This window comes from Mus pahari, chromosome 20, assembly GCF_900095145.1.
Source record: "Mus pahari chromosome 20, PAHARI_EIJ_v1.1, whole genome shotgun sequence".
Lineage (NCBI taxonomy): Eukaryota > Metazoa > Chordata > Mammalia > Rodentia > Muridae > Mus > Mus pahari.
In genome coordinates, this window is record NC_034609.1 from 3,431,834 (window position 1) to 3,448,609 (window position 16,776).

The window sequence follows — 16,776 nt, forward strand, 5'->3', positions numbered from 1 at the left end:
CATTTATTTGCCCTCTCAAAAATCCCCAGAATTCTAAATGTCATACAATTGCAGAAACTATGTGCTGCTGGCAAAATCACACCCCTGCTAGAGCATGAGGAAACTCAGTCAGCTGCTGTGGACGATCTGAAGCAGCCCCATATCCTACACCTGGGATTAACCAAAATCAGAGTTATATTTCAGTGTTTTTAAAGAAATCAAAATCCCCGTAACAAGTGGGTCTGAAGCAGACACCACCAAAGCTCTCACGGCCAGAAGGAACAAGCAAACGGTCCAGTCCTGATAGCTGCACCATTTTGAATGAGTCCGCATATTCATCTTCCAGGTAGACATATGCAAGGGGTTTGGGATGCACTAAAAAAGCAAGCCATGGAAAGCTAATGCAGACTGTTCTGATGTTACACGATCCATAGCTTTGAAACATTTCACAAGACATGCTGTGATGCAGACTAAAAGCTCCATTGTCATCCACCTACAGTATGGGTAGAAGATATATTGGCTTTGCTGTTATCACTTTCAATATTTCCACTGAAATCTAAAAATATATTAGCTGGGAATCCTACAAGTCAACCTGGCATGAAACAATCCACCCAGACAGACCCAGCTTCTTAAGTCACGATAGAGTCGCCACTATTTGTCTTTGGTCTGATTAACTGAATAAGACATTAGGGACACGGGTCTTGTGAACTCAGTCTTAATAGATTCCCTTTTCAATGCAATAAAAAATCTCACTGCACTCTGCTTCTATACACTTCATAGAGGGCTGTTAAGGACATCGATAATGCAAAGGATAGTTATCGCATGGCTGAGTTTGTGACAAATGGGTTGGACTACAATAACCATAGATGTGGTCAAACACTATCTTGTCTGTTAAGTATTTTGTAATGAGATTAGCACTTTAGTAAAAGATTGAACTAAGCAGCGTACCTATCTTCACCTTGCCACTGGCCTTATCCAACCAGCTGAAGGCTTTAATAAGACTGACCTTAGAGGAAGGGGGGTAACAGAACAACTCCAGGTTCAAACTGCAGCTCTTCTGCAGCAGGGCTAGCCTGCCAGTGCAGGAGTGTCAATTCCTTCCCCTGCCTCTCTTTGCATACACATCATCCTCTGTCTCTATGGAGAAGCATGATTGACACAAAGTTTAACCAGTCTCTGCCAGGATTTTTGGTTTTCTATGTCCATGAAAGGATTTTATTTTTCTGGAAAAACTTAAATCATGGCCATGCAACTTGCTTGGCTGATATGAAGTAGAAGTGAGAGACATCAAATCTAAGCAAAACACAAGAGCTAGGGAAGGAGGCTTTGGGTTTTTGTTTTGTTTTTTGTTTTTATTTTTGTTTTTCGAGACAGGGTTTCTCTGTGTAGCCCTGGCTGTCCTGAACTCACTCTGTAGACCAGGCTAGCCTTGAACTCAGAAATCCTCCTGCCTCTGCCTCCCAAGTGCTGGAATTGAAGGCGTGCGCCACCACGCCCAGCTAGGGACTAATTCTTAATACTCTCCCCTGTGTCCACAGTAGAGCTTTACCTATAGGCTCCTGTAACGTCAGAGTTACTGGTTTTAAACCTTTAGGATTTGGAGACTGTCTCTAAGACACCAGTCAGAAGGGGGACTGTTCTGTCTGGCCACTTAGTAGTACACAACAAATTCCTCGCTTTTCCTTTTTGTTCTAATTCCAATAGGGCTTCTGACAGAAACACTGAATAGTGTTTGGACTAACATATGCAGTTTGTGGTAATAAACCCGTTTCTCTGAAATTATTTTACGCAGGCTTTCACAAACCGAGTCCTCCTTTAACCCAGTGTGTGTGTGTGTGTGTGTGTGTGTGTATGACCAGGATCATTTCCATTAGAAGGCTTGGAATAAACAGAGTCCACGTGGACTAGACCAGTTTTGTAAAGTAGGCCTTGAAAACTGCTCTATCTCAATTGTTCAAATGTTGAATGATTTTATAAAGTTCTAAAATATGTTTACATTTCTGTCTGCTCTACAGACTTCAAACTACTACCAAGAAAATAAATCCTTCAATACTGCAGATGACAGCATTCAAACTGGAGTGTAATGGGGTGGGGGCAGAGATAGCATGACAATTTAGTTAAATCAGAAAATCTGGCTTTTGTTGGATAGATAAACATGTGTAAAAACAGGAAACCAACAGACCCATGAACAGTGCATAGATGAGAATAATCAGATCTCAAGGTTTTCCAGTTCCAAGTTTATCTGAAATTTTAAGGTATGAACATAGCGGAGACATCAAATGCATTTATGAATTATTTCCAAAATCCTGTGCCATCTAAAAAGACAAGTGTCACGAACCTTCTCCTATAAATCGCCAGACTTGCAAGTGAATTCCTATCATGAACAGGGGTAGTGTCTCATTTATTCATTTAGGGTAACAAATAGATCCTGCCCACAGCTGCCATTCAGTAGGCGCTGATCATCAACATCATTTCTTCCAACTCCCCTCCCTAGTTAGCTCATCTAACTTTTCAAGAAAGTAAATGTGGTGGCTTGAATGTTTGGCCCAGAGTGGCACTTCTTTGGACGTGTGTTGCTGAGGGTGTGGGCTTTAAGACCCTTGTCCTAGCTGCCTGGAAGCCAATCTTCTCCTAGTGGCATTCAGATGAAGATGTAGAACTCTCAACTCCTCCTGGACCATGCCTGCCTGGATGCTGACATGTTCCCACCTTGATGATAATGAACTGAACCTCTGAACCTGTAAGCCAGCCCCAATGAAATGTGGTCCTTATAAGAGTTGCCTTGGTCATGGTGTCTGTTCACAGCAGTAACAACTAAGACAATAAGCAAGCAGAGGGACAAAGCAAGCATCACTTGAGGCTGTCTCTTGCCCTAGTATTTAGGAGGTGCATACTGTCCATCCTGTCCTTTAGGCAAGACTTTAGTGGAGTCACAAATGGTTGGTCAATGAAAACACTCACTCATGACTGCTTTGCCCGATACAGTAGACAAGGCAGTAGCTCCTGGGCTTAAACCCCCTGCTGGATATTCAGATCAGAGCACACCTAGCCTTGTACTCTCAGAAGCCAGCTTATTAGAACAGGCAGCTAGCTGATGCAGAGCACAGCCCCTTGAAGGTCATGAGGAAAACTGCAGTTGTCTTCTTTTCACCAATAATTCGTTTGGGGGCAGGAAAAACAAACAAAACTTGACAACCATAGATTGGCTATGAGAACTCCAAGGTCACAGCATGGTTGAGATCTTTCCACAACAGGAACGAGCCAATACACTGGAGCACCATTTTCTCTTAAACCAAAGTCACTGTAAAGATGGGCCTGTGTGTTAATCTGCAGTGAGGGACAGACTGGCTCCTTGGCCTAGAATGCTGTCATCCAAGAGGCACTGTGAATATCAAAGACAGTTTTCCCACAGTGCTTGTTTCTAATGAAGCCGACTGTAGCCTCCAGGGTGATTCGGCTCACACTTAAGTCAATGCTGCTGTTCCCAACCTTGAGGAAATCCCTTAAGCATTTGTTACTATCTGTCACATCATTAGGAACTCCTCCCATGCATTACATATGGCCTCAAACACGATGCTCAAGATGTGAACCCTGTCTGCAGGCTGAGGGGGAACATGGTTCAGACCACATGGCCGCCATCTGTATTTGTACTCGTCTACTGCTCTGTTTGGGATAAACACTTTTGAAGTAAGAATTGATTCAGCCTGCAAGATTAGCCAAGGAATAGCTCACAGACCAAAACAAAATGTGAAGACAGATAATCTGGAAAGCAAGCACAAGTTCTGTTTCCTGCTAGACATTCTGTTTTGTCACGGCCCAAGAAAAAGATGGTGGCAACTGTGGTTGGGGGCATAGGGACACGGAAAATGTATTTACTCAAGTGAAAAATTTTACCCTACAACAATTGTCTTTGCTACCATCCAACTGAAAACCATTCACAGACCATGAGAAGACTACAGTTAAGAAAAAGTAATTTTACCACTTACAATTTGTTTCAGAATTCTATCACAAGAAGGTATGCACAGGGGACAACACGTGCTGCTCCAGATGCATAATATGGTTCTTTATTACCATAAAAATGGTAGCATTTCCCAAAGTCCATCTTGATTAAAAGCGGTTCCACGGATGAAAACAATATTCTGCAGTAGAGCTATTAAGCTAGAAATGGCAAGAGGGAAATAAAGACCTGCATGCTGGAGGGGAGGTCAGGGGAGAAATGAGCAGAGCTGGGATGTTACGGACTGGTGGGAGATAACAGCAGAACTGCTTTCAGGGCAGCTGAGGGAGCGAATGAAGGGATACAGTAACCTGGCAGCCTCACACTCTCTAAAAAACAAATGAGAACATGTGTGCTTCTCTCCGAGAGACATCCGTTTTCTCCTTTGAAGAAGCCATTTATAAAAGAGCAAATTGGTGATTTGTGCTTACACACTGGTTCCTTTTCAAGCCCCTGTCAGGAAGTGATGAATTACTGAAGCTTAGGATAAAGTGTTTTATTTTCAGTGTGCACACCATCAAACCTTACTCCTCATTCCTGAGTTATTAATTGTTTCTGATTACTATTTAAATGAGACAAATGTCATATATACACCTCTCCAGAAAGCACACCCTCCCTCCTTAGCTTCTCATCTGCCCCCACTTCCTTCAGCCAGGCAACTGCTCCAAAACTGTGCACCTCCTGAAACAGGGATCCTGTTTAGATTGAAGGAGGGATAAGGAAAGCCCTAGCGTCCATGCAACCAAAGCACGCAAACAGTCTACAGACAGCACAAGCCCACTCAGCGGGAGTCACATGACCTGAAGGCCAAGTGACATTTTGCAAGAATATAACCCTTTCCCCAAGGCCACTTGCTCAAGCAAAAAGCAGGAGAAACTCTCTCCCAGCTGAAGCTCAGTGCCTGGAGACTGAGTCTGGGCACTCAGGTCTTGGACCATCTCAACCACAGCCAGTTTCTCAGGAACAACAGAGCTCCTCCCTGACTGGAGAAACCAGCCACTGCACCACTCTCAACAGGGAGCAAGTTAACATGAAGAGTCTAACTGCACAGGAGGATTCCAGGCAGTGTCTCACCTGATGTGGCTGACCTTTCCAGTTCCTGAATCTACAGTTGCACTCTTTTGTGGAGATACCACCACTAGGTGACTAAATCAACAGCTGATTTTCTGACCCCTTGTCCCTTTACAGCCCAAGGCTCATCTACCTGCTTTAAATGGTATGGCTGGCGAGTAGAGAAAGAGACAAAGGATGCCTCCAGAATGCTTGGTCACAGGTTCAGGGATGTACCCCTTAGTCAGCTGAATACATGATCAACCAATGGAGTGATACTGCAGGAACCTTAGATAAAATAATCCTGGAGAAACAAACTGTTTTAATTTTAGCATTCTGTATGGGCAGAAATGATAAAGAATGAGACATAAATGTGAAAAACTTAAGATCAATCTGAAATGTAATACCTCTATTTTATTCCAATGTCAATTAAAAAAGCAAAACAAACCCCACCAACCATCATGAAAACGGGCCAACTAAGATCATAAGAGAACCAAAGCCACTTCATCTATCCATCTCTGAAGAGCAGTGCCTCTGGGTGTCTTCACATCCGCCTCTTCTGTGTACTTATGTACAGCACTGGAAAGACAAGAGAATGAGCAGTCACTCGAGAGGCACGGCATCAGTTCAGTTTTAAAGGCTCCTGGGTCCTGGCCTGCACCTCCAACACTTTAAAAGACTGTTTATACCATGCAATGAAGGTTACTATAAAACGAGCTTTGAGTCTAGACTGGGCTTTGACATCTTACCTGATTATAACTAGTCTTATCTATGCATGTTACTGACTTTACAAGTTATGACCGGGAATTAGAAAAGTGAAAGTGCCTAAAATTTAAGAATGGTTGGTAAACAGCTATATCACAAGTTTTGAGAAGGGCGAATCAGCGAAATCTTTTAGGTTAGGTCTCCCATTCAGAATGACTAGCACACGTGTCTGGTGTCTGGAGAGACAGCTCATCACTTAAGAGCAGATGTAACTCGCAGATGTTACAGAGCAACAGTGCTGGGTCCCCAATACCTATGAAGCAGTTCACAACCAACTATGAGTCTAGTTCCAGGGGGTCTAGTGACCTTGTGTGACTCAACTATCAGGTACGCATATGATGTACTTACAGACATGCAGACAAACACTCATACACATGAAAAAAATGTAAAAGAAAGAAATGGCATTATTTTCATTTATCTCCCCTCGCCAGTATAAACTATTGGTTTACTCTGATAATTTCCATAGGAGGAAAAAAATGAGAAGACATTTTTAAGAAAGCAAAGTCCTTATTCTGAGATTAGTATAAACCTTTGGTGTCATCCAACATGTATTTTTGCCAGTCATTCTTAGCACAGTGGAATGTGTGCTGCCCAGAGATAGGACAAAAGGGGCCACTGGTCAGGCTGTCACCTAGGGTGTACCCCCTCCCATCCCACACATCTTCAGATACTGACAAGCTTGTTCAAAGTGAACAGTAGATGTTTCCTCAAAGAGCCCAGCACAGACTTCAATCAAGTGAACCAGGAACCTCTTTAAGACTCAACTACAAATAGTGGGAATAACGACAACTGTTACTGAGTACAGCAGTAAAGTGCAGGAACCATCAGAATATGAGGAAAGCCACTGCCTGGGAAACTAGACAGGCTAGGTGGATGTCAATGTAGGAATGGCTCCTGCTATGGGGGCTACTACCAGCTGCTTTGAGGGGAGACAAGATCATAACATTTCCAAGCAAAAGGAGGAGGCCAAAGGTCAGGATATTTAATTCCTAACAAGACCTAACTTTTAAGGCTTTAAAGAAGAGAACTTGAGAGCCATGCCTTCTGTCCTACTTCTGACAAGCGGAAAGGTACAAAGCCCCACAAAAGGTACCTAAATCTCGAATAGAAAAAGGACAAAGGACAGGCTAAATGTCAGCGTGTTCGTGTGGCACAGGATGGCTTCCATTCCCACACGGCACTGCAAGAGTATAGTATGTGGTTGTTTAAGGTAACAGGGGCCTGCTTAGTATACCAATTCCCCTCAGCAACTAAGAAAGAGAACTTCTAGTTCCAAACTTCCATGGAAAATTCTCTTTCCACTCACAAACAGACCTGGTTTATACTAAAGACCTAAAGCACAACAAACAGGCAAAAGTAAAGAGAGCCTTAACACTTAGACACCCCCACTGCTCTCAATTACATGCAGGAACGGCCTATTCTGAACACTCAATGGCGGGGGAAGCTCTTACCATTGTTTCCTCGGATGAACGCATCTCCGTACTTATTCTTCAGCTGTCCATTTACATACTCCTCTGTCTGTTCCAGGGCTATATTCATGTAGCCATCCAGGCAGGCCAGGACCCCTGGAGAAAAGTAAGACGGAATTCAAAATTACAGGCTATATCTTAGAACTGACAATCACTTTATTCATTAGCCTTCAGACACATAATATAAAAATTCACACTGTAAACAAAACTCAATAGACATAAACACAAAAGGCGCCTTTCCTTGGTGCTACTGTGAATGAAGGCTGGGCGGGCAAAGCATGAGAGGGGTCGTGCATCCACTACAGGACAGGCAGCCAACTGTCACTCCCTCCTGGGATGTGTGGTCACCACAGCAACTTTGAAAGCCTTCACAAAAGTATAAGCATTAGAATATTCCAACCAAAATGCCCTTCTATGGGAGCCAGGGACAGACATGGCAACTATGCAGGGACAAATGAGCCTCCATCGAGGTGACATTTGTTACTTTAGCCGCTCGCTCGGTGAAATACGGATCTGGCAGATTTATCTCAGTCTTTCACAACATCTACTGCAGCAGATGAATGGACCCGGGGTGAAGAGGAAGTCTACAATCTGTTAAGATAATAGACAGCAGGTGCTCCTGAAAGAACATCTCAAAGCTGTGACTCTCAGTGAGGAGCAGCTTGGGAACAGAGAGCAACATATTGCATTACAACACACTGCATTCTGTTTTGTCAGAGTTGGACTATTTTTAAAATCAAAACTAATAGAGAAAACCAGCTACAAACGTGCCAGGGAGCTTTCAAGGAAAGCAGTTTGGGTGAACTGTTATTTGTGTTAAGAAGGCATACATTTCTAAAGTCCGACCAGAAGACTTTTTTCAAAAGATGAAACTAGTAAGCTTCTAATTCTCAGTCTCTAAGCAAAAATGATATTTTTTAAGAATAAAAACACACTACAGATTCAATTCAATTAACTAAGTCAATAGTCCCATTTAAAATCTTCACTTCATTAACATGCTCCTCGCTCTCTGCTTCTGCCCCATTATCCTCTAGACAGAGGTTTCTTTTCAAAACTGTGTGTGTGTAATCTGAGCACAAGACATTAACCGAACAGAATTCTATGAGAAGGGGTAAACTTTCAAAGAATCAGACTGGACTGTCAACTATCAAGAACAATAACTTCCTAGCCAAAGAAAGCTTAAGACAGTTTCACAGCTTGCTTCTTCTCTACTATGCTACATTGAAAGCACATTCAGACACTAGTAGGAAACTTCCACTGTATGATATGGAATTAGACAACAGGGTCATTCAAAATGTAACATCACTATTATTCACTGTTAGTGAATTGGGACTGGGAGGGAATAAGCGGAAAGAAAAAGGGCTTGAAGATAGCTGGCTATCATAGGAAGACCCTGACTCAAAAGCAAGCAATCAAACGTTTACACACAAAACATTGGCAACCGGCTATTTATGTCAAAAACCTAAGACTAAAACAAAGTGATTCCCCCCTCTATGTTTTTAAAGATTTCATTTTACTTTTGATGGTGTGTATGGGTGTAGGTACATGCACATGAGTATAGGTGTCCTCAGAGGCCAGAGGTTGGAGCTGTAGTTACAGGAGGCTGGGAGTTGCCCAATGTTAGCACCAGCAATAGAACTCAGGTCCTCTCGGGGAGCATTATGCACTCCTAACTGCAGAGCCATTTCTCTAGCCCCTTCCCTTCATTTTGGCAGTGCTGGGGATGGAACCCTCCTACTAGAACTACTATACGTTGTGCTACAACTTAGTGGGTTACTAAATATTTTCATTTTATATGTGCGTTTCCCCTGCATGTGCATTGTCTTGTGCCTCCAGAGGTCAGAAGAGGCATCGGATCCCTTGGAACTGGAGTTAGAGATGGTTGTGAGATGCCTCGTGGGTGGTGGGAACTGAATCTGGGTCCTCTGCAAGAGCAGCCAGGGCTCTTATCTGCTGAGTCAGCAATTTCTTAACAAAGTTTTCCAGTCAAGCTTCAGTAAGTCCTAGCTCCTCACCTCCTAGTGAGAACAACCACAAAATTTCAGAGTTTATGGAGAACAAAGTGACAATGTATTAAAGTACTTAGCACACAAGTCAGTGTGGGAAAAGGAAAAGCCTTAATGAACTTTAGAAGAGACCAAGAGACAGCGACACGACTCTGCTGAATTAGTCATCTCACTGGGAAACAGCCTAAGCAGCTTAGCACATCTCAATTTGAGAAGAGTAGGAATGCCATTCTTTTAAACAGAATTTGATGTCATTTCCCAGAACTACTTAGGAGTTGCTGAGACGTAGCTCTAACCCTACAACACATATGTCCACCTTCAGTGGCATCTGCCTTGTCTTCAGTATTCTTCATTTCCTTTCACGTTGCCTGTTTCTGCTTTGAGATAGGGTCCTATTTAGCCCAGGCTTGCCTCAAAATCAGATGTAGCTGAAATTATCCTCAAACTCTGAATCTTCACCAGTGCTGGGATCACAAGACACCATCCAGAGCTCCTTAAAAAGGATTCTCTGCAGGAACAGAGAAGCATCTTTGGCTACTTCATTACATGACTATGAAGGTCACACTGTGAAATGACTCTGGCTAAATAAGTTTGCCAATCGTGAACTCTTCTGCCAAAACAAATGCTGCCGCACCCAGGCATCCTCCCCAGGTCTGCACCGCGGAGTTCCCAGTGACTCCCTAGCTACTACCATCAGGGAACTCAGGCAGATCAGACCTCAGAACAGACAGGAGACAGAATTCACAAACACTGCAAGTCAGAAGCAACCACAGGCAGACATTTTACTGTAAGAGCAACCGCAAACAACAACAACAACAACAACAACAACAACAACAACACAGAACCGCCTCAGAGGCAGAAGATAAAACAACAAATAAACAAAAAACAAACAAAAACCTGTCATTGAACAATGTTTCTGGTCTGTTGGGCACATTTAAGAGGTTAGTCACATTTTCTTATTTTGGTTATACCAGCTATGATCAAACATGAAAATCCTACCTCGATAATCCACTCCAGAATTTAATTTCACCACAACTGGCCGCCCGATGATCTGCTTTAAGAAGTCACTAGGGGTTTGCTTCCGCAGGCTCATGTTTAACAATCCTGACCAGAAACAGAAAGAGCAATACATGTACACACTAAAGTTAATTATTCACCAAAAAGCAAAACAAAACTCTTGGGCCTTTAACATATCTGTAAGGAATGAAGCTTGAAGACTTGAGGATCTCTCTCTGTCTCACACCCATCACCCCACACAGCCCTAGCAGCCCAGGTACAGTCTTAGAGCTGTTTACAGAGCAGGTATCCTAACCACCTGTCCTAATGTGTCACACACATAACACCCTTACAGCTGCCACCACTCCAGCACAGTTAATGAACACTTGTTCTCTGCTAACAACTGTACTGACATCTATAAATGCCACACGTTAGGACGCTGGGAGAAGGTGTAACATGCCCATTTTACTGATAAAAACAGAATAGAAATATTAAATAACTTGTAGCAAATTGTGGTGAAACAAAAATATGACAGAATATTTAAGTTAAATTCAACTTCGAGCCAACAAAGCAGGCCCACTCATCAACAAGTGACATCTAAACATTTCTCTGAAAAATCCTAATTGAAACCTAAAAAGTGAATATAGACATACTGTACCTAAGTCCTTTACGTGTATGGATTCACTTAAACTTCACTACAATGAGGCAGTTACTGGTGTGTGCAAAAGTGCCACTTCCACACGAGTGTGGCAGCCAGGGGCTGCTGCGGAGTCTTCCTCAGCCTCTATCCACCCAATTGTTTGGAGACAGGGTTTTTCTTTTCTTTTCTTACCGGATAGTTTCTTTATTTACATTTCAAATGTCTTCCCCTTCCAGGTTTCCCTTTCAGAAACCCCGTATCCCACTTCCCTCCCCCTGCCTCTATGAGGGTGCTCTCCCACCCACCCATTCCTGTCTTCCCTGTCTTGGCATGCCCCTATACGGGCATCAAACACCCTCAGGCCCAAGGACCACTGTTGGGGGTCTCCCGCCTCCACTAATCACTCTCCCTCTAAACATTATATTGCGCCCCCTACAGGCGCAAAGAATTGCTACGGAGAGGACCTCCCCAGATCTCCCAGAATGCAGCATCCTTTGGACCCGCCTACGTTGTCACCGCCCACTATCATTCGGACCGCCTAGATCCTTGGACCCACCTACCATTGGACCGCCCATGGCAGCTTCAAAGAGACTCAAAGGCGGGCTGGGAATCTTTCCTTGTACTTAAGCAAGTCCAATTATTAAAACTGGGGAGCTCTGATCAGAGAATTGACAGGGCATTCATTTTCCTTTCGCAGCCTATTCTCTTTTAGGATGTTCAAGCCCTTCAGTACGAACCCAGTCCAGAGTGTTTCTGCGCACGCGGGAACACACAGACCACTCTTCCCACTGATGTCCAACAAGGCCATCCTCTGCGACATATGAGGCTGGAGCCATGGGTCCCTCCATGTGTACTCTTTGGTTGATGGTCTAGTCCCCGGGACCTCCTCAGTTGAGAATTTTCGGTTTAGCTCTGTTCCCCATTTTTTTTTTTAATTTATTGTTTATTTATATGAGTACACTGCAGCTGTCTTCAGACACACACCAGAAGAGGGCATCGGATCCCATTACAGATGGTTGTGAGCCACCATGTGGTTGCTGGGAATTGAACTCAGGTTTTCTGTTAAAAGCAGTCAGTGCTATTAACCTCTGAGCCATCTCTCCAGCCCTGTTCCCCACTTTTTAATAGGATTATTTGGTTCTCTGGAGTCTAACTTCTTGAGTTCTTTGTATATATTGGATATTAGCCCTCTATCGGATATGTAGGGTTGGTAAAGATCTTTTCCCAATCTGTTGGTTGCCATTTTGTCCTATTGCTTTGCAATTTTATGAGGTCCCATTTGTCAATTCTTGATCTTAGAGCATAAGCCACTGGTGTTCTGTTTAGGAATGTTTCCCCTGTGCCCATGTGTTTGAGGCTTTCTCCCACGTTCTCTTCTATTAGATTCAGGGTTTTTTCATGGAACCAAAAGCTTACTGGTTTGGCTAGATTGGCTGGCCAAGGAGCCACTCCAGCGCCCTTGCCTGCCTGTCTCTGTTCTCCAGTGCTAGAATTATAGGGCTCTGGATGGTTTGAATAGACTCCTGTGTTTGAATGCTTGGCCACAGCAAGTGGTACTATTAGGAGGTGTGGCCTTGTTAGAGGAAGTGTGTCACTTGGGGAGGAGGGTTTGAGGTCTTATGTGAAACACATCTAATCTCCTGGCTATCTGCAGATCAAGATGCAGAACTCTGCTCCTCCATCACTGTATCTGCCTGGATGCTGCCATGCTTCCTGCCGGATAATGGACCTCAGAAACCTAAGCCAGTTCTAATGAAATGTTTTCTTTGGTAAGAGTCACCTTGGTTATGGTGTCTCCTCACAGCAATGACATCCTAACTAAGACAGGCATACTGTCACACCAGGCTTTTTACAAGGGTCCAGGGCACCTGAAGTCCTTACGCTTGCTCAGCAAACCCTTTTCTGACAGTCACCTCCCTAGCCCTAGCAGGTACTGCTTTATCCTTAGTCTATAGGTAGCTCAACACACACTGAAAGCCAGATAGTTAGGTTAGATTCTGAATTGTTCAGTTACAATTACGGCAGGAGTGCTCTGAGAAACAAGGGGAAAGTCTTGAAAATTCATTTCTGAGAGTCTGAAACACAGAACAACACTGCATACCCAAAGTTACTGGACCAGGAATATCAAAGTTGGCCATCATATCTTACAAACTTTACTTGTTGTGCACTAGCTACCTCTCAAAAACATTCAATAATTAAAGAAAAATACTAGTCACTCAAGCAAAAATTATATAGAGACTAGAAACTGGTTTTTGTTTCAGTGAAGTTCAGTGACAACTCTTATGTAATTGCCATGTATCATGAGACTTAAAAGTTGGTATAGACATATTATTTTAAAGACTCACTGCTCCTCCAATTCTACATTTTTGTTTTCAATAAAACTACATGCTCTTCTATAGATAGCACCGTTGACTTCACCCCCAGTGTGTCCGTCCACTCAATGCTGTGAAGATGCTCTCCAGTCCCATGCATGCAGGGTGGCCACTTGGTGAAGCTGGAATGCCACGTGGCAGATTTTTCATCAGTTCAACAAAAGTGTTGAACACTGTGCAAGGCAATGTAAAGATATATGCCAGAGTTTTACCTGAGGAACTTAGAATCCAGAAGTTAAGCACTCTGTTAAGAGGCATGAACAAATTAAAGGGACAATAATCTAAGGAAAACAATTCTCTTTACCCAAGAAGTCAAGTACTCAGGTTATACTGGACCATTCACAGTTGATATCCTCAAGGCTTCAAAGATTAAAAAAAGAAATTCATCAACTGATTATTTTGCTCAGCAAATTTCAATGTTTCCACTGAGCTGCCAGTTCATGTTTTTAGCTCCACAATCTTAATAAATAGCTGAAATTACAACTGCTGTTATCCAAGACTCTGACCACACAACAATTTTATTTATGTTGTCTTGAGTTTAAAGAGAAAATGGTAACTACTGTAACAGATTCAGTACTTTTTCATGAGTTTACTATCAACAAATCTTCCTGTTCATCTCCAAGCTACACATTTGTGTTGTTCTACAGCTAAACACTGCTAGAGACACTTTTAACTTTGAAGGCCCCGAGTCCTCGAGTCCAACCAGAGGCCAAATCTCACGACTCCAGTTCTTTCATGTACAATCAGAAATACAAAAAGCATCTATTTTGCATTAAAAATCAAACCCCAAAACAAACCCTAGAATGAGGAAACCTGGATTGGTGGGTAAGGGCTTGCTGTTTAAGCGTGAGAGCTTGGGCTTGGATCCACAGGACCATTAGAAGGTAGGTGCCCTGACACACACCTGTAACTAACTCTGGCACTAGGGGCACCAACAGGAGGCTCCAGGGGACTTGGTTAACTAGCCTCGCCTAGCCAAAACAGTGAGCTCCAGCTTCCCTGACAGATCATGTGAGGAGTTTTGTGGAGCCCATTAAAGTCAACCCCTAGCCTCCAAATGGAATGCGTACACACACTGCCAACCCCCACACAGATACACACTCTTGTATTCTAAGTAAAATCCATGTTATTGAAAACAAAGTTCATGGTGAATGTAGGAATTTTTTTCAGCTTAATACTGCATGTTTACTGGGGGAAGAAAAGGAAACTTATTTAAAGGTAAGTCCCTGTAGTATCCTATTCCATAGAGAAAGTCAATGTAAGCAGATGCAGATTTAACTTACAATGTTATTTAGATACTTAAGTAAGGTTAAAAGATGAATGTAAACACATTGGCCTTTTAAACTATATGTCATATCATATGTACACACATACTGACTACATGTGGATTGATTGTGCATTTCTATACATTAAAAAGTCTACAATTGAATCAGAGAGATTGCTCAGTGGTTAATATGGACTTCTCTTGCAGAGGACCCAGGTTTGATTCCCAGAACTTAATTAGGTGACATACAACTGCTTGTAACTTTAGTTCCAGGGAATGCAACATTCTTCGACCTCCAAATGTAGGGATTATTAATTTCCCTTCTACCTATACCATTTATGATTTAGGACAAAAAAACTAGTTAAAAAAAAATCCTATAAACGAGGCTCGACAGAACTCAGTGCTTTAAAACTGTTAACTATCCCCTCCTCTCTGTTAAGCCTGGTCTGTATTTCAGTCAGCATCCACCTCTTCCGAGGGCAATTCACACTTCATGGAGGACTCACTAAGCCTCAGGTGCAGGGAAGACGTGGATTGGGTCCCTGGCACTTCCTCTCCAGAGAGATAAACACACCAGCAGCAGCATACCTCACAAAGGCTGCATGACTGGGAGCTCAGACAGGGCACATCAGAGGAGGGTTTCTGAACCCTTGAGCCAAGTCGGACATAAGCACCGAGTCTCTGGCTTTGAAAGTACCATCTACCCTGCAGAGGAGACAGGTGCTGTAGGGGTGCAGGGCCACCTTCGATCCTGGGTGAGAGGCCAAGGCCTCTGGGTCAGCCTCCCCAGGGTCAATTACCCGATAGTAGAAGGCTCTCATCAGCGGGTCGGGCCAGGACCAGACAGTCTGCGCCCACGATCCTACATCTTTATGAGCTGGCTAGCTGGCTACCACGGTAGGAGGGCACAGGAAAGCCCTACACAGCAATCTGCTTCCTATTTCAGTGGCCGAGCACACAGCAATGGCTCTGGACTCCTGCTCCCCATGTGCCCACGATCTACACTGTATAAAAAGATAGGCGCTTTGCTCAGAAGACTTCAGGCCGTATGAGAGGAGGAGCTAGACGCAAGCCCCTCATTTGTTCTCTACCGTACTCTCTGCTCGGTGGTTTGAAAGGATGCTTTGAAGTTATATGGAACAAGTATGGTTGACTCAAACTCCATTTATTCATCACGCAGGAAGCCAGAACCTTTGCATTAGTCTTCATTAGGCTTCCTTGGTACACCCGGTTACTTAATGACTTGCCTATAAATCCATTTTGTACAGTAAATTGGTCTTGACACCACAATTTTTTCCATCACTTGGCTCAAGTAATTTTAAGTTTTCATCTTTTAAATTGGATAAGGAAGAAGGAATAGTTCTGACAATTTCTGAAGCAAGAGATAAGACTTTTGAACCATAAACACAGAAAGAATTCCTTCTGCCAGGGTCACCCTAGTAAAAATCCTTCCTTCCAAATTAGACACACTCAAGTCTACAACTGCAGCACTACCCTCTCCGGCCTCCTATGCAGACCCGGGTACGTGACCTGTTTTCCTAAGTGCATGATCATGACACTCTATTTCCTGTGAGACGCCACCAAGAGGTTGCTCTACAGCGACTTTTTTCATAGTTAAACAACGAGGTAAGGGTGGGGCACATGCAGTATGTGTGTCAAACTGTATTCACCCAGTGATATATTAGCCATGTTAGACTCAGTCTCCAAAGAGATTTTAAAACTTCAAGGGGACAAGAAAAATCTTACTTCTCTAGTAGTCTTGGTACCTGAACAGACTATGTGTGGAAGAGGCATTCAAAGGTGGTATCAAGAGTCCAATCCCTCTTTACCCATCTACAAACACAGCTACTAAACAGGCGCGGCTGCTTAAAGCATCATGCAAGTACTTCAACAGCTAAGAACCTGCAATTCCTTTTTAGCAACCATTAAATACAACAAGAAAGGAAAACAGAAGCACTCGGTGTTCAGACCCAAGCCTAGGAAGAAGCCTGTTCAAATGCAGATTTCTGAAGCTTACTCAGTGTTTGGTTCTTACTGCATTTTTTTCTTGTTTGTTTTATGTAGTGGGGCAGGGGCAGAAGCACCTGCAGATGATGTCAGAGGTCACCTTTGCGAGTCCACGAGTCCAGGAACTAAACTTGGGTTTCCAGGTTTGGCCATAAGTGCCCTGATAATCAGGTTACTTAGGTTAAAAGCAAGCTGTTCTCAGGCTGGTGAGATGGCTCAGTGGGTAAGAGC

General features: G+C 43.3%; 1 protein-coding gene across 2 annotated transcripts in view; it reads right to left on the reverse strand.

Moving 5' to 3' along the window:
• Positions 1-3,933: 3,933 nt before the first annotated feature.
• Positions 3,934-16,776, reverse strand: part of Lsm6 (LSM6 homolog, U6 small nuclear RNA and mRNA degradation associated) — a 15,178-nt gene continuing 2,335 nt past the window's right edge. The window contains exons 2-4 of one of the 2 annotated variants that reach the window (XM_021220433.2): positions 10,266-10,370; positions 7,243-7,356; positions 3,934-5,605 (exon numbers count right to left, since the gene is read on the reverse strand). In XM_021220433.2, the coding sequence (XP_021076092.1) occupies positions 5,571-5,605; positions 7,243-7,356; positions 10,266-10,359 (243 nt within the window). In that variant the 5' untranslated portion in view covers positions 10,360-10,370 and the 3' untranslated portion in view covers positions 3,934-5,570. The remainder of the gene's footprint in view (positions 5,606-7,242; positions 7,357-10,265; positions 10,371-16,776) is intronic. The other variant, XM_021220432.2, reaches the window with a different exon arrangement.